This window comes from Erinaceus europaeus, chromosome 19 (genome assembly GCF_950295315.1).
Source record: "Erinaceus europaeus chromosome 19, mEriEur2.1, whole genome shotgun sequence".
Taxonomy (NCBI): Eukaryota; Metazoa; Chordata; class Mammalia; order Eulipotyphla; family Erinaceidae; genus Erinaceus; species Erinaceus europaeus.
This window is the reverse complement of record NC_080180.1, coordinates 55117337-55139671: the sequence shown is the minus strand read 5'-3', so window position 1 is coordinate 55139671 and position 22335 is coordinate 55117337. Positions and strand designations below refer to the sequence as shown.

The following is a 22335-nucleotide window of genomic DNA, read 5'->3' as shown; positions in this document are numbered from 1 at the left end:
AAAGAGAAAACTCTGAAAGGTTTAGTCAATCTTCCTTTACTGCAAACTCCATTTCCAAAGTAATTTTTCTGACACTGACTCCAATGCTGAAAGGATTAAATCAACAATTTAAAGAAACAATTTTAGGGGGTCGGGCAGTAGGTACACATGGCGCAAAGCTCACAGACCAGTTTAAGGATTCTGGGGGGGGGGGTTGCTTCACAAGCAGTGAAGCAGGTCTGCAGGTGTCTATCTTTCTCTCCCCCTTCTCGATTTCTCTTGTCCTATCCAACAACACCAATGGCAACAAAATGGGAAAAAATGGCCCCCAGGAGCAGTGGATTCATAGTGCAGGTACTAAGCCCCAGCAATAACCCTGGAGGCAAATAAAAAAAAATAAAGAATTTTATCTATGGCCATACCACCCTAAACACGCCCAATCTCGTCTGCCTGATCTCGGAAGCTAAGCAGGGTCGGGCCTGGTTAGTACTTGTACAGGAGAAACAGTTTTAAAAATTAGGGCCAGGCCAGGGCACACCCAGTTGAATGTATACATTACTATGCTCAAGGACCTGAGTTTAACCCCCATTCCAATCTTTAGAGGGAATGCTTCATGAGCTGTGAAGCAGGTATGCAGGTATCCATCTTTCCCCCTTTTTCTTCCTATTCTTTCAGTCCTATCAAATAAAATAGAAAAACTTAAAAAAAGGAAAAGAGAAGAAGGAAAAAAAAAAGTCCACCAGGAGCAGTGGGTTCATCATGCTGGCACTGGGCCTGGGGGAAAAATGAAGAAAGAGAGGCCAGGCAGTTGTGCATGCAGCTGAGCACCCATGTTGCCGTGCATGAGGACGGGGGGGGGGGGGGGGGTCAAGCTCCCAACCCCCTGCAGGAAGGAATTGCACAACTGCTGAAACAGAGCTGCAGGTGTCTCTCCCTAGCTTCCCTTCTCTCAATTCCTCTCTGTTCTATCAAATAACTTTTTTTACGTCTTCTTTTTTATTTACTAATGAAAGGGATAGGAGGAGAGAAAGAACCAGACATCACTCTGGTACATGTGTTGCCGGGGACCGAACTCAGGACCTCATGCTTGAGAGTCCAACACTGTATCCACTGTGCCACCCCCCGAACCACAAATAACTTTTAAAAAGTTAGATGAATAGGGAAAATAACATAATGGTCATGCAAAAGAAAAAAATTATGGGGGATCAGGCGGTAGCGCAACAGATTAAGCGCACATGGTGCAAAGCACAAGGACCAGTGCAAGGATCCCAGTTCAAGCCCTGGCTCCCCACCTGCAGGGGGGGGGGGTTCACTTCATGAGTGATGAAAGAGGTCTGCAGGTGTCTACGTCTTTCCCTCCTCTCTCCATTTCTCTCCTATCCAAAACAATGACATCAATAACAACAATAATAACCACACAACAATAAAGGGCAACAAAAAGGGTGGAAAAATGGCCTTCAGGTACAGTGGATTCATGGTGCAGACACCAAGCTCCAGCAATAACCCTGGAGGCAAAAAAAAAAAATTATGCCTGAGGCTCCAAAGTCTCAGGTTCATTTCATAAATCAGAGATAAGCAGCACTCAGTTCTCTCTCTGCATCTATCTCTCCATATCTCTCTCATTAAAATAAAACAAAAACTACATATATATTTGCCTCCAGGGTTATCGCTGGGGCTTCGTGCCTGCACTACAAAGTCATCGCTCCTGGAGGCCATTTTCCCCCCTTTTATTGCCCTTGTTGTTGTAGCCTCGTTGTGGTTATTATTATTACCATTGTTGATGTTGTTCGTTGTTGGATAGGACAGAGAGAAATGGAGAGAGGAGGAGAAGACGGGGGGAGAGAAAGAAAGACACCTGCAGACCTGCTTCACCGCCTGTGAAGTGACTCCCCTGCAGGTGGGGAGCCGGGAGCTCAAACTGGGATCCTTATCTTTGCGCCACGTGCAAACCCACTGCGCCACCGCCCGGCCCCCCCCATTTTTTTCATTTTTATTGGATAGGACAGAGAAACTGAGAGAGGAGGGGAGACAGGGGGAGAGAAAGACACCTGCTGACCTGCTTCAGCATTTGTGAAGCAATCCCCCTTGCAGGTGGGAAGCGGGGCTCAAACTGAGGTCTTTGCACAGGTCTTTGCACTTCGTACTGTGTGTGCTTAACCCAATACACTACCTCCCAATCCCCAAAAATCAACATATTTTTAAAAATTAGGGTGGGAGTAGATAGTATAATGGTTATGCAAAGAGACTCTCATGCCTGAGGCTCTCAAGTTCCAGGTTCAATTCCCCATGCCACCATAAGCCAGAACTGATCAATATTTAAAAAGTAGACAAGAGGCAACCCAGGAAGTGACACAACAGAAAAAGTGTGGACTCTCAAGCAAGAGGTCCAAAGCTCAATCCCCAGCATCACACGTATCAGAGTGACGCTCTGATGATCTCTCCTCTATCTCATTAACATTTAGATTAAAAAATTAGACAAGAAGTACCTGCAAGGTCAAATGCAGGGTAGACAGCCTGCTCCCAACATGTTTCTTCACTAGGACTTGTGGATAAACTGTGCTCATCGTCAAGCTGGAGCAGAAACCAAACCACGATAGCATCCAGGGTGCCTTCTTTAACAATAGGAACCCCAATTTTGTCAGGCTTCTTGGTCGAGAGACTTTTTAACTCCTAACAAAAATGTAAAGAGAATGAGAAGACTTTATTTAGTGCATACACACCCCAATAGCACATCTCTTTCATGTTTGAGGATGGGGGGGGTCACTATCTCGGGACATCTGTAAACGTAAGGCACTGGATAGAAGCTCTGTTCTGTTGCATATTGTGAATGAGAAGATAAGTGGGAAACTATGTGCATTAGAAAAGTAAGTCTGGGGGGAGGAGAGACAGCATAATGATTATGCAAAGATAATTCATGCCTGAGGCTCCAAAGTCCCAGGTTCGATCCCCTGTACCACTATAAGCAGAGCTGATTAGAAAGAAAGAAAGAAAGAAAGAAAGAAAGAAAGAAAGAAAGAAAGAAAGAAAGAAGGAAGTAGGAGGGGAAGGGAAGGGGAAGGGAGTCTGGTGTAGTGCAGCAGGTTAAGTGCATGTGGCGCAAAGTGCAAGGATCCCAATTTGAGGCCCAGGCTCCCCACCTGTAGGGGAGTCACTTCACAGGCGGTGAAGCAGGTCTGCAGGTGTCTATCTTTCTCTCCCCCTCTCTATCTTCCCCTCCTCTCTCCATTTCTCTCTGTCCTATCCAACAACAACGACATCAATAACAACAATAACTACAACAATAAAACAACAAGGGCAACAAAAAGGAATAAATATATTTTAAAAAAAGAAAGAAAGAAAGGCAAGTGTGAAGAGATGCACTTTAAACTGGAGACGTCAGGAAAGAAGGCCCAGATTTTATAAAGGAACATTCTTTTTCCTTCCTATACATCTACTACTAGAAAATGTTAAACAGGCAGGTATTAGGCTTTCAAAATTAAAATCTCAGTAAGGTGGGATTATTTTTTGTTTGTATGTGTGGCAAAGGAAAAACAGGGAAAGCTAAAAATAATCAAGACATCTTTGGAATCACAGCTGTAATTGTGTAGTTACATGATAACCAGGAAAGAGTTGCTCAAGAAACTCAGTTTCAGTTTAAAAAAAAAATCAAAATGTTTCATTCTCTCAGATTAACTCAAGTATTAATGAAACCTAGGTACAAGTAAAAAAAAAAAAAAAAAGACCCTCATAAAAGTCTGTATCCAAGCAGATTCTACTAAAAACTCAAGCACCGGGGGCTGGGTGGTGGTGCACCAGGTTAAGCATACACAGTACAAAGCTCAAGGACCTACACAAGGATCCTGGTTCAAGCCCCAGGCTCCCAACCTGCAGGGAGGTCGTTCACAAGCAGTGAAGCAGGTCTGCAGGTGTCTAATCTTCTCTCCCTCTCTCTATCTCCCCTCCTCTCTCCATTTCTCTCTGTCCTGTCTAGTAAAATGAAAAACCTCAAGCACCTGAGCCTTTAACCTGTGAGCTCTTGAGAGAATTCTTTATAACCTTGCTCCGATGAGAGCTCCTAGGTGATCAGCTGGTTATGAGTTGCAAAAGACAGTACCTGGAGGCCATAAAACTAAGACCATGTGTCTTGGGAGTCTCTCTCTCCTGAGCAAACCAAGGTGGTTGATGACATTAATAGACATGCAACCTAGAGATCAGGTGTATTACTCATTTTAAAGGACAATGATAATTTGAAATGGCAGCATAACAAAGAGAAAAGTCAGAAACATATAGAACTACTACCCTAAATAAGGAGGGAACTGTACTTGTTGGTTTTTTTTTTTTTAAAGATTTTTAATTTATTTATGAGAAAGATAGGAGGAGACAGAAAGAACCAGACATCTCTCTGGCACGTGTGCTGCCGGGGGATCGAACTCGGGACCTCATGCTTGGGAGTCCAAAGCTTTACCACTGCACCACCTCCCGGACAACGGGAATTGTACTTCTGAATGACAATCTAGCAGGATATAGTATTCTTGGCTGAAAGCCTTTCTCATTGAGCACTCGATAGATATCTTGCCATTCTCTTCTGGCCTGTAGTGTTTGTATGGAGAAGTCTGCTGCTAATCTTATGGGTTTTCCTTTGTAGGTGACTCTTTGTTTTTCTCTTGCAGCCTTGAGGATCCTTTCTTTATCCTTATTCCTTTCCAATCTAAGTATGACATGTCTTGGTGTCTTTAGGTCTGGGTTAATTGTTTGGGACCCTCTGGGCTTCTTGAATCTTTATGTCTTTGGTGTTGTCTAGACTAGAGAAATTTTCAGCTATTATGGCCTGGAGAATGCTTTCTTCCTCTCCTTCTCTTTCTTCCTCTGGTAAGCCAATAATGCGTATATTGTTTCTTTTGAAGTCATCCCATAGGACTCTGTTGTTGTTTTCAGCATCTCTTAATCTCTTTTTGAGGTCTCTTACTTCTTCTTTAGTTGTCTCTAATTCATCCTCAATCTTGCTAATTCTGTCTTCAGCCTCATTGATTCTATTCTCTCTGCCCTCTACTGCTTTCTGGAGTTCATCTATTTTGTTGCCCTGCTCTGATACTGTTTTAGCTTGTTCAGCTAGTTGCCTTCTTAGCTCAGCAATTTCAGCTTTCAGCTCTCTAATAACCATGAGATTATTAGAATTTTCTTCCATATTCTCATTTGTTGTTCCTGCAGTTCTGATTACAATTTTTTCAAATTCTTTACTCACTCCTGTTATTATTTCCTTAGCTAATGTTTGGATGTTGAACTCGTTGTTTTGTGCTTCGCCCTCTGGAGGACTTTTAGCTGGACTCTTGTCCTGGTTCGAGTCTCCATTATTTTTTCTTGTTGTTTTAACCATTTTATATAAGTTAACAGTTTTTTCAATCCCTGAGTTGGAGTTCAGTGTGTAAAAGCCTTTTTTTTTTCCCCTGTAGGCTATGGTAGCCTGAGGGCTTTTAAACTATCAATAGACTTCTTGGCTTAATCAATGACTCCTGACCAAGAGATAAAGCAGGGTGTGGCAGAGATAATCCAGTGGTTATGCAAAGAGACTTTCACAGCCCTTCAGCTATGCCACCGAGGTATAGGTCTTCTCCTGAGTTTCCCGGTTAGATCTCTGTGCCCTGGTGTCCCTCCCTGTTGCTGCTCCAGATTCTGAGGGTAGTAGCAATGGAGACTCAGAGTTGTACTTGGTGAGTCTCTGGGGAGTCCTTTCCTCCCTTTAGCTGTCCCCTTGTTGGTGGAGCAGACTGGAGGTGGTGTCTCCACTGACAAACTGTCGAACTGTTAGCAGTCACTTAATCTCTCCTTAGGCCCCTCTCTCCTCTCTGTCACCAGCCACGCGTGTTTGTACTCACGGGTGATTTACTGGGTTTCTGTGGTCATTCTAGTCCTGTCTTGTTTCGGTCCGGGTGGTCTCCTTTGGTATTCCTAGTTGATCCGGGAGAGGAGAGGAGAGGAGAGAAAGCGATCTGCTGCTCGTAGCTCCGCCTCCGGAACTGAATATGAAATTCTTAGAATGCAGTAAAATCACCAGTCTTTAGTCATGTATAAATGGTAACTTTGTGTGTTGGTGTTCCACTATCCTCCACAAGTCGGCGCAGGAAGGTCTGGAGGGAGCCGCGGGAATGGGAATGGAGGCGGCGCCGCTGCACTCGAGACAGAAGAGAGGAGGAGGGGGGAGAGGGAAGGCCGCCCCCGCAGCCGCGTCGTGAGGAGCCGAAGCCGAGCACACGCGCCGGAGTCGCCCCCTCGGCTCCGCCGGCTCAGCGTCCCGCGCCGCTTGCACGCCCCGCCGCACTAGGGAATTGTACTTCTGTTTAAGTAGTTTTCTCTATATACTGTAAGTGCAAACTCATAAGATTGCCCTATGTATTATTTTGAGTAATACATAAAATTTAATGCTCAAAGTAGTAATTAAACTTTTTTTTTTTACCTGAAGATTGTTGAAATCTACTCTCATAATTTCAAAGCACTCTGTCAAAGCCAAATATCCCCCAGGAACTCGACTCATCTTTTCAGTTGTATATGGTTCAGCTGTTTCTTCGGTATCTATAGAAGAATAAGCTGGACTCTGAAGTTTCACATTTATTGGCAAGCTGATCCCAGCAAGGTCCTTACTACCCACTCTGGCAGAAGGTGGAGAGAGAGGAGGGAAAAGAGAAAGATGACTTCATTAGAATCAAGTAATAGCACTTAATATTAACTAAAGGAAAAAATAAAAATGAACTAAAATTCATAGACTTTTTAAAAAAATATTTATTTTATTTATTTATTCCCTTTGTTGCCCTTGTTTTAATGTTGTAGTTATTATTGTTGTTGTCGTTGTTGGATAGGACAGAGAGAAATGGAGAGAGGAGGAGGAGAAGACAGAGAGGAGGAGAGAAAGATAGACACCTGCAGACCTGCTTCACCACCTGTGAAGCGACGCCCCTGCAGGTGGGGAGCCGGGGCTCGAACCGGGATCCTTATGCCGGTCCTTGTGCTTTGCGCCACCTGCGCTTAACCTTCTGCTCTACAGCCCGACTCCCAGACAATTTTTTAAAATATTTTATTAATGAGAAAGACAGGAGGAGAGAGAAACAACCAGACATCACTCTGGTACATGTGCTGCTGGGGACTGAACTCAGAACCTCATGTTTGAGAGTCCAATGCTTTATCTACTGCAGCACCTCCCAGACCCCCATAGACAATTTCCTTAAATACAGTAAGATACGGGAGTCAAGCAGTAGCGTGGCAGGTTGGTATAAAAAATGGTGATTTCACCGTTTTTAGCTGATCTTGGATGGACCTTGAAAAACTCATGTTAAGTAAAATAAGTCAGAAACAGAAGGATGAATATGGGATGATCTCAATCTCAGGCAGAAGTTGAAAAACAAGATCAGAAAAGAAAACACAAGTAGAACCTGAACTGGAATTGGCGTATTGCACCAAAGTAAAAGACTCTGGGGTGGGTGGGTGGGGAGAATACAGATCCAAGAAAGATGACAGAGGATCTAGTGGGGGTTGTATTTTTATATGGAAAACTTGGAAATGTTATGTATGTACAAACTATTGTATTTACTGTTGAATGTAAAGCATTAATTCCCCAATAAAGAAATAAATTTTTTAAAAAAGACCAAAATGAAAAAATTGGAATGCCATTATGGATTTAAGGGTCATAAAACTATAAATTTTCACCCAAATATTCACAAGCTAATATCTGATATGCAGTTCACTTAAAACTTACCTGTGATGTTTTCTTATCTCTGCACAGTCAACTGCCATGCCAAAAATAATAGCACTTGCTGGTATTACTTTCCCATACTTTGCACAATTTTCATCTTCACCATTAGTCTAAAAATGTAACAAAGAATAGTCTACTCAGTTGCATGTATGCAAAATAAACAAAAAGTCATTTTTGAATGTTAAAAAAAAGTAGGAAAGAACAAGCAGGGTAAGGATTCCCCTTAAGAGGTTTGCTAACTAGACTTTAGACTTACTATAGTGATCATGTGAGTACACATGTATGCATATAAACTAATAAATGAAAATAATGGAATGTGATATCAATTATACCTCAATTCAAACATTTTATTTCCATGATTATATATCTGTATATGCATGTATGCATATACAGAGAAACAGGGATCTATATATTTATCTTTTCTTTAATCAGAACAATGCCCATGTTGGGAAAGGAATTAATACCTGCAAGGGTAGATAACATAATGGTTATGCAAACAGACTCTCAAGTCCAAGGTTCAACCCCCCATACCAGTATAAGCCAGAGCTGCATAGTGCTCTGGTAAAAAAAAAAAAAAAAAAAGTTAATTGGAATTAATACCATTATAATTTTGTAAATCCATATCAAATCACTAATAAGATTTTTTATAAACCTTTCCGAGTATTATCATTATGTATTTTTGATAACTTGTCATAAATTCAAGCTGAACAGGTTGCGACTAAAAGCACTTCCCTTTCCCAACCCAAGAATTCCAGTCAGTACCTCCACAATATAATCTCAATTCCCGCAAATCCCTACTTTGGATACTTTTTGCCTATATATTCTCTACCTGGGCACACAAGTACACACTTAAATGTTTTTTTAATATATTTCTTTTGAATTACTGTCTAGACCTTAATAGCTGGATATATTTCATATTGCTTTGCAAATACACAAGGAGCTCAATGTATAGCTGATGAAATAATGAATTCAATGAAATTTACATCTTTTAATGCTCCTTACCTTTGGTGGCAAAAGTAAATGTTCCCATGCGTGAATCAAACTCTCCACTATTCCTTCTCCAAATAAACCTGCATCGACAGTTTCTGTTACAACTAGGGACACTCTATAGAATGATTTTTAGAGATATACGTAAGTAAGATGCCATGCTATTTATGTCAAAGCTGAGAGAAAGGAAGAGTATTAGAGCATCAGTCCTTATGTAAAATTTTCTAACACATTTCATTGTTAGCATCGGACCTGAAGTCTTAGAGTAACTTGACTCTCATCTATCTGTTCTCCACTGGACTAGGCGATATCAACCTTCAACTGGCCCTCTGCCTCTTCAGGCTATTCTTACACTGACTAAATCCTGAAGAGTGTGAGCATATTGTATTTCTGGTGAGAGCTCTCTCACTTCGTACTGCAACTTCATAGAGCTTTTTCTGTGACCCCATTACTTTCACCATTACTTTTTTTTTCCCTTAATGCTGAGTAACTGGACTTCTAGCCCAACACTCTGTAAAAAATATTTACCATCAGTAACTCCTCTACTTACTAAAATATATGATCTTTCTCATGTCTTATCTTCCTTAATTCACAACTGAATGTAGGTAAGAAGCCCTCCCTTTCAGAATCTTTTTTTCTACCTTCTTTATCTGTTTACTTTTCCCATGTTGACTCTGCATCTCCTTTGCTTATAACACTTTGTCCAGGGCCAAAATCTGTTTCCACAAAAGCCTAATGTAGACAGCTCCAACCTTCTGCCTGCTCTTTCTATAAAATGTCATTCAATGAGAAAACAATTTCTGTCTTCTCTTCTCTGAACATCTTGAGCACTGATTACCAAGTATCATTCATACAGTAAGAAGATACAAAGATTCTGGGCCAGGAGATGGCTCACCTGGTAGAATACATACTTTACCAGGTGTGAGGACCTGTGTTCAAGCCCTGGCACCACATGGGAATACCACACATGGAACCCATGAGAAGCTCCATAAACAGTGCAGCAATGCCAAGGTGTGTGCGTGCATGTGTGCATGCGTTTGTGTCTCTGTCTCTTTCTACCCGGAATTAAAAGAAAAAAATGATCATGAATGGTCCTTTTCCTATCTGGATTGTAGATGTCTTGAGGACAGAAATAACTTGGTATCCCCCCATAGTGCCTATCCCCAATATTTGATAGACAGGTAAATGCAACTTGTTCGGTATTTCTGATTGCATACATGTATAATATGAAGGGCACCTCAGATCATCTGGCCCAATGTCTTGAAGTTTCTAGGCTGACTGCAGGTCAAAGAAAATTAAGTCACAAAGTATATTTTGGAATCTATAGTTCCAGATACAAAACCTAAGTAAATCTTTCTATACTACCTGTGAGAAAAGTACAGATTCAATTTATTCTGATTCATGCTATAGACTGAATGATGGATCATTAAAATTCATGTCTAATTCCCAAAGGCTCTATTTGGAGAATCTAAGTGGAAAAGGAGCCCTATGAGAATACAGTGTGAAGTAAGGGAGCTCTCACCAGAAATCAAATGTGCTGGCACTTATGATCATGAACTTCCAGCCTCCAGAATTGTGAAAAACATAAATGTGTGGTTTTTTTTTTTAATATTTATTTATTTTCTCTTTTTGTTGCGCTTTGCTTTTTTTTATTGTTGTTGTAGTTATTATTGTTGGTGGTGGTGGTGTCATCGTTGTTGGACAGGACAGACAGAAATGGAGAGAGGAGGGGAAGACAGAGAGGGGGAGAGAAAGACAGACACCTGCAGACCTGATTCACTGCCTGTGAAGCAACTCCCCTGCAGGTGGGGAGCCAGGGGCTTGAACTGTAATCCTTAAGCCAGTCCTTGCACTTTGCGCCACGTGGGCTTAAGCCGTGCGCAGTACTACCGCCCGACGCCTCATAAATCTGTTTTTTAAGTCACCTAGTTTGAAGTATTTTATTAACCCAGATAGAGCACACTAAGATGATTCAGAACAGTGATTCTGTAAAATGGGCACAATACCTCGTCATTTAAACAGGACTTTTAATTTATTTATTTCCAGGGTTATTACTGGGGTTCCGTGCCTACACTACAAATCCACTGCTCCTGGAGGCCTTTTTTTCTTTTTCCTCACATTTTTGTTGCCCTTGTTGCTATTACTATTGTTGTTGTTGGACAGGACAGAGAGACAGAAATTGAGAGAGGAGGGGAAGACAGAGAAGAGGAAAGATAAGATACCTGCAGACCTGCTTCACCATTTGTGAAGCAGACCCCTCCCACCCCCTACAGGTGGGAAGCTGGAGCCTCAAACCAGGATCCTTGGCCCAGTCCTTACACTTCATACCATGTGTGCTTAACCCAAGGCACTACTGCCCGGCCTTCTAAACAGGACTTCTTTCATAAGAACATTAAATGGAAACTTTGAAAAGTATAACTGCTTCCTAAGTATAAATATTACAACATATGCATGGAAGACTTTAGCATCATAATCCAGCATGTTTAAAAAAGTCTTTCAATGGAAACTAAATTTAAATGAGAATTTAGACTGCCCAGGAGAGAGTAAAGCCAGTGCTACTAGCAGAACAACCTATCCCTAAAATGACGGTGCTAGAGTAGATGGTTTTTCTAATCACTTCCAGCTCTAATATCCATTATCCCTGTGACATGGATCAAAGTGAAATAATAAAAAGCATAAACTTATTCAAAGGCTGTGAAGAGCCTGGGCCAAAATACACTTAAAGTCAATGCTTCCAAAGCTTTCACTTTAGCCACAAATATTAACACAAAATGTGGGAAGTCCATCAAGCTTGACTGACTCATGTATTATAATTTTCACACAGTTATTGACTACAGAGAAGGTAATGTTTGATTTTTACAAATGGACATTACTAACAGTAAAGGTAACTTGCTGATGGTCCCCTTTATTGAGTCCCTTGCAACAAATTACTCTCAAAGTCTTTAGATACTTTCTGTCAAGAATATGACACTATTATGAAATCCAACTTATGTCAAGCTACCCCATAACAGTATTTTTACAGTATAGGAGTAATAGCAGTTTTCTGTGAACTAAAAGCTAGGAATGTGGATATTTTATTTTTTAAAAAACAAAAACAGTAGATTATGAACACTAAAATTAGCTTAGATCCTAATACCTTTCAGGAATGTGCTTTGGAATTTTCACGTCAAGCGATTTCATATGTAAGAGTTTGATTCCTGCTTCCATCTTGTTTGCTGCTACCACATCGCAGGCAAGTTCATACATGGTCTTGGACAGCTCACAGGCATACACAGAGTGCGCACCAGCTTTTTTTGCAAACATGCTATAAGTATGGGGGAAAGTGCTCCATCAGAAAAAAATAATCCACTGCACTTTTTCAAATTTTATGATTTGAAAGAATTATGATGCTTAAACATGAGGTTCTTCCTTTTATTCCATAGCACAACCATCATTCATCCTACACACACACACAAAAAAAAAAAACAACTAATAATCAAATAGAGACAAATCACACAGTAGCCATGATGTCTACACTACTGAAAAAAAAAAAATGACATGAAGAACACAAATAGGCTTTCAGATCACTGAATTAAACCAGCATGTTAATATAAAAAGCACTCTTAAAGTTCACTATTTGGGGGGCCCGGCAATGGTGCACTGGGTTAAGTGCACAGTGTAGAGCCAAGGACCTGCGCAAGGATCCCGGTTTGAGCCCCCAGCTCCCCACCTATAGGGGAGGTCACTTCACAAATGGTGAAGCAGGTCTGCAGGTATCTCTCTCTCCCTATCTTCCCACTCCCTTCTCAATTTCTCTCTGTCCTATCCAATAAAAAATAAAAATAAAAATAACTGGCCACCAGGAGCAGTGGATTTGTAGTGCAGGTACCAAGCCCCAGGGATAATCCTGGAAGCAAACTAAAAAAAAATCACTATTGGGTGGTGGGGGGGTATAGCATAGTCATCATGCTAAAGACTTTCATGCCTGAGGCTCTGAGGTCCAATCTTTGACACCACCAGAAGTCAGAACTGTGTAGTGCTCTGACAAGAAAAAAGACAAAGTGGTCAGGTAGGTGGCGCAGTGGATAGGGCATCACTCTCTCAAGCATGAGGTCCTGAGTTCAGTCCCGAGCAGCACATTTACCAGAGTGATGTCTGGTTCTCTCTCTCTCTCCTTCTATCTTTCTCATTAATAAATAAAATCTTAAAAAAAAAAAAAGAAAAAAGACAAAGAGCAAATTCATTATTCAAACGACCAGTAATAACCCTAAATTTTTTCTTAGTAATTATAGCCAGAAAAAAATTATAGTAAAAATACAATAATATTAATAAAAATAAGTAATAATAATAAAAATATTAACCCAAAATTAAACTCTATTTTACGAAAGGACGTATTTATCTATTGTATGAGACACACCAGGGCTTTACTCTGACATATGCAGCACCAGGGATCAAACCTAGAGCCTCACCCAGGGGTGCCCAACCAAATTTCTAAATTTCACTGTTAAATTTTCCACTTTTGGTAAAAATCTTCAATGTACATTAATATCCAGGTGTACATAATTACAACAAACCTTAGTATTCCAGTTCCTGCTCCAATGTCCAACACAATTGTGGACCCCAAGCCAACAGCCTTTTGTATTGCTGCATTGTAAGTTGCATTCCGTTTGGCGTCATTAAGCATAATAAAGTGCCAGCGTTCCACCAGCCAGTTTGAAACGCGGTAAAAATTCTCCTTTGCGTCACTGAAATCTGGGTTTAACTTCACTGCTTTATGAAAATAGCCAGCAGCTTCATCTCTAAAGCCCATCCTAGAGTCAAAAAAAAACAAACAAAATGTTTCAGTTTTTTTTTTTAGATATTTTTATTATCATTATTTATTTATCGGATAGCCAGAAAATGAGACAGAAGGGGATGACAGAAAGAGAGACAGAGAGACACCGGCAGACCGGCTCCACCACTTGCAAAGCTTTCCTCCTGCAGGTGGGGACCGGGAGCTCGAGCCTGGGTCCTTGTGCATTATAATATGTGCACTCAACCAAGTGTGTCACCACCTGGCCCCCGACTGATTAAACTTCCAACTACAGACTTTCAATTATAGTCCGTTTGATGCAGCCCATCCATCTCCAGCCTCCCAAATCCTGCTTAGCTAAAGAGCTAGCCCCTTTGAGCAGCTGTCTGTGAGCTTCATCATCCTCACACTTACATGCATGTCTGTCTGCATGTGTTTAATCTTTTTCTTGCTTGCAGTACTGTGGTCTCACACACACTTGATTTCACCACTTTTTCACTTTTAATTGCAGATAGAAGAGGGAGAAACTGCATCAGAACTTCCCCAGGTACCTGGTGCTCCCATGGGATACTGGGCTCAAACAAGGACCAGGAACAAGGAAAGACACACACCCTACAGGGAGAGCAATCTTCCAGGCCAAAAATCAGTTTTATTTTTTGCTAGACCAGTTTCCAGCTGTAGGTGGGGGACCAGGGGCTTAAACCTGGGTCCTTGGACTTGGTAACATGTGTACTCAACCAAGCCCAATCTACCATTTCTAAGAATAATAAGATAAACACTTTGGAAGATATCAAAGGTGAGTCACCTAAATAACTGCTTGTAAATCAGATGTGAGCAAACAATAGAAGATGGAGGAAAAGGATCAAACCATCTAGGAACACTGCTGCTTAAACTTTCTGTTAAGAACTCCTCTCGCCCTACTCTTTAAATAGCTAATCATTAGCAGACAAGTGCAGTGTGACTGGTATGTAACTCTCACATCATATTTCAGTAACACCCAAACAGTTCCATGCTCTCCTCAAAAAGTGAGTTCCCTGATGATGTTTTGGAGCCATCCAAAAATGTCAAACTGCTGTACACATTTCTAAACACTTACTCTCAATGACTATACTTATCTGTCACTGGTTACCTACGGACCAGGACCCGTGTGCGCTCCATACTTTGAAGAGAACTGAGTTAGTAGAACCCACTGTGTTCATACATCTTTAAGAAACTTCTTTGCAAGAAACTGAGTCAGACAAAATTTCTGGGTATGTTTTAAGCAAAAAAGATTCTGGAACTCCAAATAGAGAAATGCACTCTAGTAAAAGGAGGTGATCCTCTGGCAAACGATAGGCATTTATGTTTCGAATTAAAAATAAGATGTTTCCAGTTAACGTCTGTAATTTTTTTAAAGTAGAACTCTATTCTCTAATTACCACAGAACACAGCACAGAACAAAATATATTGTACATGGGCCAGGCAGTGACACACCTGGTAAGACATACATACTACAATGCTCAAGGATGCAGGTTCAAGCCCCTGGTCCACACCTGCAGGGGCAAAGCTTCACGAGTGGTGAAGCAGGGCTGCAGTTGTCTCTGTCTCTCTATCTCCCCCTGCCCTCTCAATTTCTCTCTGCTTCTATCCAATAGTAAATAAACACACATACACACACACACTATACAGAGTATATAATCAGAGTATATAACAATACATATACTTGCTCAGAGACTAATTGAGCAGTACATTTTTAAATTGTAAAAATAGGAGGCTGAGAAATAACTCAGCCAGTAGAGTACACACCTTACCATGTGTGAGGACCTGAGACGCTTCAAAAATAATGAGGTAGTGCTGTTCCTCTTCTTTCTGTTTCTCCCTACTACTCTCTCCTCTATCTTAAAAAAATAAAAATTAAAAAAATTTTTTTAAAAAGTCTACCAGGAGAGGTGGTGGAATCCATGCAGGCATGAAGCCCTAGTGAGAAACCTAGCAGTTAAAAAAAAAAAAATCTAAATACATTAATATCTGCAAAAGACGTCCATGCCTGAGGTTCCAAGGCCCCACATTCAATTCCCACTATCACCTTATACCACAGCTGAACAATGCTCTAGTAAAAAAATAATAAATAAATAAATAAATAATAAATAATAAATAAATAAATAAATAATAAATAAATAAATAATAATAATAAAAAAATATGTATGTATCTGTTGACTCAGAGCCAAACTGGCTCCTAATAATGCCCAAGATTTTTGTTTCTCTTAGGTTTAATCCTTAATATACCATTCAGTTTCCACAAAGTGTAATAATGATCTTAAAAAAAATTACCCAAAGTCTATCTCATATTGGAAAAAAAAAAATCATACATCTATTAGCGTGTCACTACTATCAACCAACGATAAGAATGCTTTTTTAGGGGGTAGGGTGGTAGCGCAGCGGGTTAAGCGCACATGGCACAAAGCGCAAGATGGGTGTAAGGATCCTGGTTTGAGCCCCCGACTCCCGCTTCACAGGCAGTGAAGCAGGTGTGCAGGTGTCTATCTTTCTCTCCCCCTCCTCTCTCCATTTCTCTCTGTCCTATCCAACAACGAACGACATCAACAACAACAATAACCACAACAAGGCTACAAAAGGGAAAGAAAATGGCCTCCAGGAGCAGTGGATTCATGGTGCAGGAACTGAGCCCCAGCGATAACCTTGGAGGCAAAAAAAAAAAAAAAAGCTTCTTCAAAAAATATTTATTTATTTATTCCCTTTTGTTGCCCTTGTTTTTTACTGTAGCTATCATCGTCATCGATGTCATTGTTGTTGGATAGGACAGCGAGAAATGGAGAGAGGAGGGGAAGACAGAGAGGGGGAGAGAAAGATAGACACCTGCAGACCTGCTTCACCATCTGTGAAGGGACTCCCCTACAGGTGGAGCTGGGACTTGAACCGGGATCCTTCCGCCAGTCCTTGCTCTTCATGCCATGTGTGCTTAAGCCACTGTGTTACCACCGGACTCCCAAGAATGCCTTTTTTCTTTTCTTTTCTTGGGGTGGGGGTGGGGGGGTAATTGAACCTGAGACTCTGGAGCCTCAGGCATGAGAGTCTGTTTGCATAACCATTATGCTAACTACCCTCTGCCCAGAATGCCCTTTTGCTTTAACTACAACTTCTTTATTAGCAACTTAAATATATTTGTTTAAATCTAATGCTACTGGATGACCACAAGGTTATGAATTTGAAATAAAAAACACAATTTTTATTTCACAAATAAGTACTAGGAATGGAAATTATCATTGTCTCTAGAAACCTTTTTCTCTGGAATAGTGGTTCTTCTAGTGGCAAGTAAATGACCAACTGTTTTTCATGAGAAAGTAGAATAGTTCATGAGTTAATAAACCACGGTCCTAGAGAACAAAGATTACTTGACTAGCAACAGCCACAGTCACTCTATCACAAACTCTGAATCAGAAATTCTACATAGCTACATCTCCCCTGAAGCACATTTTGTCTCAATAACCAGTGACTACTGAAATCAATTTCTTCCAAAGGTTCCCAACAGTTATACTCCGCCATAACTGTACCAAGCTCCAATTTTCTATTAAATTGAATATCTTGAAATACAAGTCTTAGAATGCTTAATCACTTCATATATATACACACACAATCTGGAAATATCAATATGATCAATTATAGAAACCAAGGGGCTGGAAAGTAGCTCAGCCAGGGAGTAATTCTTGACAAGTAGTACTGAATCACTACAAACCTGAAGAGATGCTCCCCCATACTATTGCAAATCACTTCATCTTCAGGGAATAGCTCCAAGGCTTGCTCATAGCAGCCAAGTAAGTCTTGTGTTCGATTTAGAGCATCGAGTTCTTCAGCCCACTTGAAGAGTGTATACTGAAAAGTCTCCTTTACAAAAAATAAAAAAGGTAAATTAATAACCTGAATGATAGATGAATACGCCACATTGGTTGAACACTGTTCACCACTGCCCAGCCTACTCAACAATTTAAGTTCCTTTTAGCTGAATAACACTGTTTGCTAAAGCAGCAAATGCACAAGTGAATTAAGTTTACTCTGCACAGCAACAACATGCAGTCTGACAGCCTGGACACTTACATTTTCTCTGTCCTTAGCTGCGAAGTCATATTTCCATTTACCTCATCTGTAGGCTCTTCTTATGTTTTAGAAGATTACCTTTAGCCCTCATTTCTCTTTCACCCCCATCCCTTAGGGATGATGATGCATTTAATTCACGATGTGTCTCATCCACCTCCAATGCACTAATCATCACCTGTATGTTAATGGGTGCAGTATTCACAGATCAAACCAAGTTCCTCTTTGTGAACCTCAAACTCAGAAACAACTTCCTGTTAGTCTTCTGAACCAGGGACTGCTTCTTCAGTCATGTCAAATTCAGCTCAACTCAAATATTTCCTAAACAGTCACTATGCAAAGATATGAGGCTAAAACATAAAAATGAACAATCTAAGTCCTGTTCCTTTCCCCACAGAGGCCTTATTTAGCATACAATTTTGAAAAAAGTACACAATGTTCTAAACAAACTAGATCACAGTCTTCTCAAACTCAAACCACAAAGTCTTCTTACAATGCTAGCTTAACTCCTATACAAGTAGTTTCAAATCCAGTCCACTCTCTCTAGGTAACTCCTCTATCCCCACTGTTAGTGTACAGTCTGACCCATGTCCCCTGTAACACTGAACTACAACAACTTTGTCCGCTACCCTAACGCCAACCTCACCTCCCTCCAGTCTTTTTATTTATTTTAACCAGAACACTGCTCAGTTCTGGTTTGGGGGGTGGTATTTAAACCTGGAACTTTAGAGCCTCAGGCCTGAGAGTCTCCTGCATAACCATTACGCTTTCATCATTCCCCACACTAGAACACAATGGAAAGAGGGAAGGCTTTAGTTAAGCCAACGTTATCAAGAACTCATTTTACATCATTTTCACATATGTTATGCAGAAGAGTTGATAACTAAAACTGAATCCTGATGGAATTTACTAGGAACAAGGAGAAAGACAGATTCTACAGTATAAGGGGGAAAGGCATAGCCCACATGAAATAGGCAAGAGTATGTACAGGTAAGCTTTAGGTGGGGGTTAGGCATGGATATTGGGGGTAGAGGGAGAAACAGGAAGTAAGACTTAAAGAGGTTAAGTTTTCTTTTTTGCAATAGCCCAAACAAAGAAATATATATATATATGTATAGGCTTTGTTCAGTAACAAATAATTACTGGACCCCAAATATTAAAATAGGAACTTATAACATTGTTCTGGTTTACAAAGGGAGAAATAAGAAACAAAGAACTGAGGTAAGAGAATTTGGGCTGACCCATTATTCCGCTGCCTACCTAAAAGACCAGCTGGATCTCAGCACAGCACCTTCTACCCCTTGAGGCAAGTTGGTCCTGAAATCTAGTCTAAATGTATGGGGAATGATAAATTTAAAGATGCATCTGAGATGTACTGGGTAGAGAGAGATGGTGCTAAAGACCCTACAATGCACAAGGCAGCCCTCACCAGAAAGAATTAACCATTTAAAATATCAGTAATGCTAAGGCTGACACCCCTGCTGGGTGAGAGAAAACAAAGTAACATGGTCCAGGAGGTGGCGCAATGGATAAAGGATTGGATTCTCAACCATGAAGTCGAGTTCAATCTCTGGCAGCACATGTACCATAGTGATGTATGGTTTTCTCTATCTCATGAATCAAAAATAAATTCTTTAAAAAAAAAATAGCTTGAAATTGAAAACTGAATGTAAAAATTAATTAAAACACTTACTGACATGTTGATTCTAATACTAGTTGAAATAAATATATAACATTCAACTGAATAACTGTCACAAATTATGCAACAATTGAAGTTTAAGACTTATATGCAAGCACAGAAACTATAAATCCTGAGTAGAGCGGGGGCAGGTGCAAAGGCCCTGAAGCAGTAAGAGTCTAGAACTGGGTAATGAAGGAGGGAGATCAGTCAAGACCTCATGTGCAATAGACTGGAATTTTGAGAGAGAAGTTTTGAAGCCAAGAAGTAACACCACCTGACTTTTATTATGAAAAGCTCAGACTGGTTGTGTGGATATAAAAGACTGCAGGAAAAAGACCAGTGGAAGGTCTAGCCCAGCAGTACACAAGGGACAACTTGAAGCTTGACCTGGACTGTCAGGGAGGAAAGTGGAGAGAAGTGCTAAGATCCTGGATATGTTGCAAAAAAGGGACCCCCAAGATGTTTTGACAGGCTGATAGTGGGAATGAACAAAATGTGGGCTGTGGGCTGAAGAAAGTCTACCATCCTACTGCTCCTCTAAGATGTCCCTGCTCTGGGACACTGCTGAGCAGATGGTTGCAGTGGCCTCCAAGTCAACAAAACATGTCACTGGTTTGCTGTGAAAATGCCATGTGTCAGTGTCATATTGTGAGTTGCTGGAGGAAGGAGCCATAGATAAAACATACATCCTGGCCTTCCAGTCTGCAGAAACACTCCCTGAGGTAGAAAGAAATCTTTATGTATTAACCTCCGTCCTTGAGTTCTTCCGACAAACAGGTGGCACCTGACTCTGCAGAATTACAGGTCACTTTTGGATATTAAATACGACATCCTCCCCCCTCTTTGTTGTTTATCATTGTTGTTATTGTTGTTGTTATTGCTGTCGTTGTTGGATAGAACAGAGAGAAATCGAGAGAGGAGGGGAAGACAGAGAGGGGGAAAGATAAAGACACCTGCTGACCTGCTTCCCCGCTTGTGAAGCGACCCCCCCTACATATGGGAAGCCGAGGGCTCGAACCAGGATCCTTACGCTGGCCTTTACGCTTCAATCCATGTGTGTTTAACCCGCTGCGCTAAATAACGCCCGACCCCCGACATCCTTCTTAAGCATAAACAGGTCTCTCCTTTTATCACTGCTAACACTATCACACCTATCTGCATATATACCTGAGACCAAAAACTCTGAAGAATAAGACCAGCAGTCAGAGAAATCGGATGCTCTCCCTAGGTTTGAACCTTCAGCGTCCTTAGAATGATCTGATCGCTAAACCTCAACTTGAACTGCTTCACAGTTACGGCTCTTTCCAGTCAAGTAAATGTCAAGAACCACAACCACCTGCGGCTCACTTCCCTCACTTCCTCGCCAGCTGTTTGTTTTCATCAGAGAGCACCTCTCAGCCCTGGCTGTGTTGCAGAGATGTCCGTCACCTGGGACCTCGTGCATGGAAGCCCAGTGGGTTATCCGGGCTCCCGCTCTCCAGTCCCTGTGTCCCCCCGCACCACCACCACCACCACTCCACTCCACTAACTTGTTTTATTTATTTATTTTTAATGTCTTTATTGGGGAATTAATGTTTTACATTCAACAGTAAATACAAGTTTGTACATGCATAACATTTCCGTTTTCCATATAACAATACAACCCCCACTAGGTCCTCTGTCATCCTTCTTGGATCTGTATTCTCCCCATCCACCCACCCCAGAGTCTTTTACTTTGGTGCAATACGCCAATTCCAGCTCAGGTTCTACTTGTGTTTTCTTTTTTTTCTTCAGGTTTTTTAAAATTATCTTTATTTATTCATTTATTGGATAGAGACAGCCAGAAATCAAGAGGGATGGGGGGGACAGAGAAGAAGAGAGACAGAGAGACACCTGCAGCACTGCTTCACCCCTTGTGAGGCTTTCCCCCTGCAGATGGGGATTCTGATCGTTTTTCAACTTCTGCCTGAGCGTGAGATCATTCCATATTCATCCTTCTATTTCTTTTTTTAAAAATTTATTTCTTTATTGGGGAATTAATGTTTTACATTAAACAGTAAATACAATAGTTTGTACATGCACAACATTCCCCAGTTTCCCATGTAACAATACAACCCCCACTATGTCATTTATCATCCTTCATGGACCTGTATTCTCCCCACCCACCCACCCCAGAGTCTTTTACTTGGGTGCAATACGCCACTAACTTGTTTTAAATTGAAGTAGAGGAGAGGCTCTGCAAGTGAAGTAGGCCCTGCTCACCTTGAGGCCTTCTCTCAGCTCGGGCGCCAGGCTGAGCACCAGCAGGTAGTGGGCGTAGGCGGTGCCGAAGTCGCGGGCGCCCAGGCAGTGCTCGGCGCTCTGCAGGGACCGCGACACCAGCTCGTCGCGCCCGGCCAGCCCGGCGCCCCGGCGGGCCCTGGGTCGCGAGTGCGGCATGAGCGAGCGCGCCCGCAGGAAGCCCGGAGGGGAGGCTCCGGTAAACAGAGAGAAAACCGCCTTCGCGGCCCCACGTCCCCGAGCCACAGCGGAGCGCGAGTGCCGGCACCTGGAAGTCAAGCGCAGACCACAGAAAGCTAGTCCGCCATGGCCGGGAGAGGCCACGCCCCCCGCACCGCAGAGCGCGACGCGCGCACGCACGCTGACGTCAGCGCGCCCGACGTGTGCACGTCCTCCTCACCCATAAAAGAGGTTCCGGGCGGTCGTTACGTGTGTTCGGAGGCGGCCTACCTTCATTTTGCTTTTCAGTTCTCAAGTTCTTTTCCTGGGACTTTCCTGAGGCCGGAGATTACGGTCTTGTCTCCCTCAGCTTCTGAAACCTGTAGCACCGGCGACACAACCTCCCACGGCAGCGCTAACTGCTGCAGAGCGGCGCCCGCTCCTGAGGAGTGAGGGTGGACTGAGGATGGAGGTCGGGCTTCGGGGTCGGGCTTCGGGGTCGTCTTCTAGCGTTTGCCCTTCTTCCGTAGCCAGTCAACAGCGTCAGGTTGAGCCTGATGTCAAGTTTCGAGACCTCCTTTGAATCTGGAGAGGTGGCCGTCGTTGACTATGTGGGTCATAGTCTGTCTGGAGCCGCAGGGGCAGTTCGGGTCGTCTCTGGCTCCCCGGCGATGGAACATAGCGGCGCAC

At 42.0% G+C, this 22335-nt stretch overlaps 1 protein-coding gene across 4 annotated transcripts in view; it reads right to left on the bottom strand.

The window, feature by feature from the left end:
• Positions 1–22050, bottom strand: part of PRMT9 (protein arginine methyltransferase 9) — a 30620-nt gene extending 8570 nt beyond the window's left edge. Inside the window, exons 1-8 of one of the 4 annotated variants that reach the window (XR_009546384.1) lie at positions 21469–22050; positions 17191–17339; positions 13240–13476; positions 11823–11990; positions 8702–8804; positions 7703–7809; positions 6410–6602; positions 2466–2649 (exon numbers count right to left, since the gene is read on the bottom strand). Coding sequence is in view for 3 of the 4 variants with exons in the window: in XM_060178987.1 (XP_060034970.1) it covers positions 2466–2649; positions 6410–6602; positions 7703–7809; positions 8702–8804; positions 11823–11990; positions 13240–13476; positions 17191–17339; positions 21469–21645 (1318 nt within the window). In the remaining variant the exon portion in view is untranslated. Of the gene's footprint in view, positions 1–2465; positions 2650–6409; positions 6603–7702; positions 7810–8701; positions 8805–11822; positions 11991–13239; positions 13477–17190; positions 17340–21468 lie in introns of those variants that run through there. The other 3 variants (XM_060178987.1, XM_060178989.1, XM_060178988.1) reach the window with 3 other exon arrangements.
• Between the last annotated feature and the right edge of the window lie 285 nt (positions 22051–22335).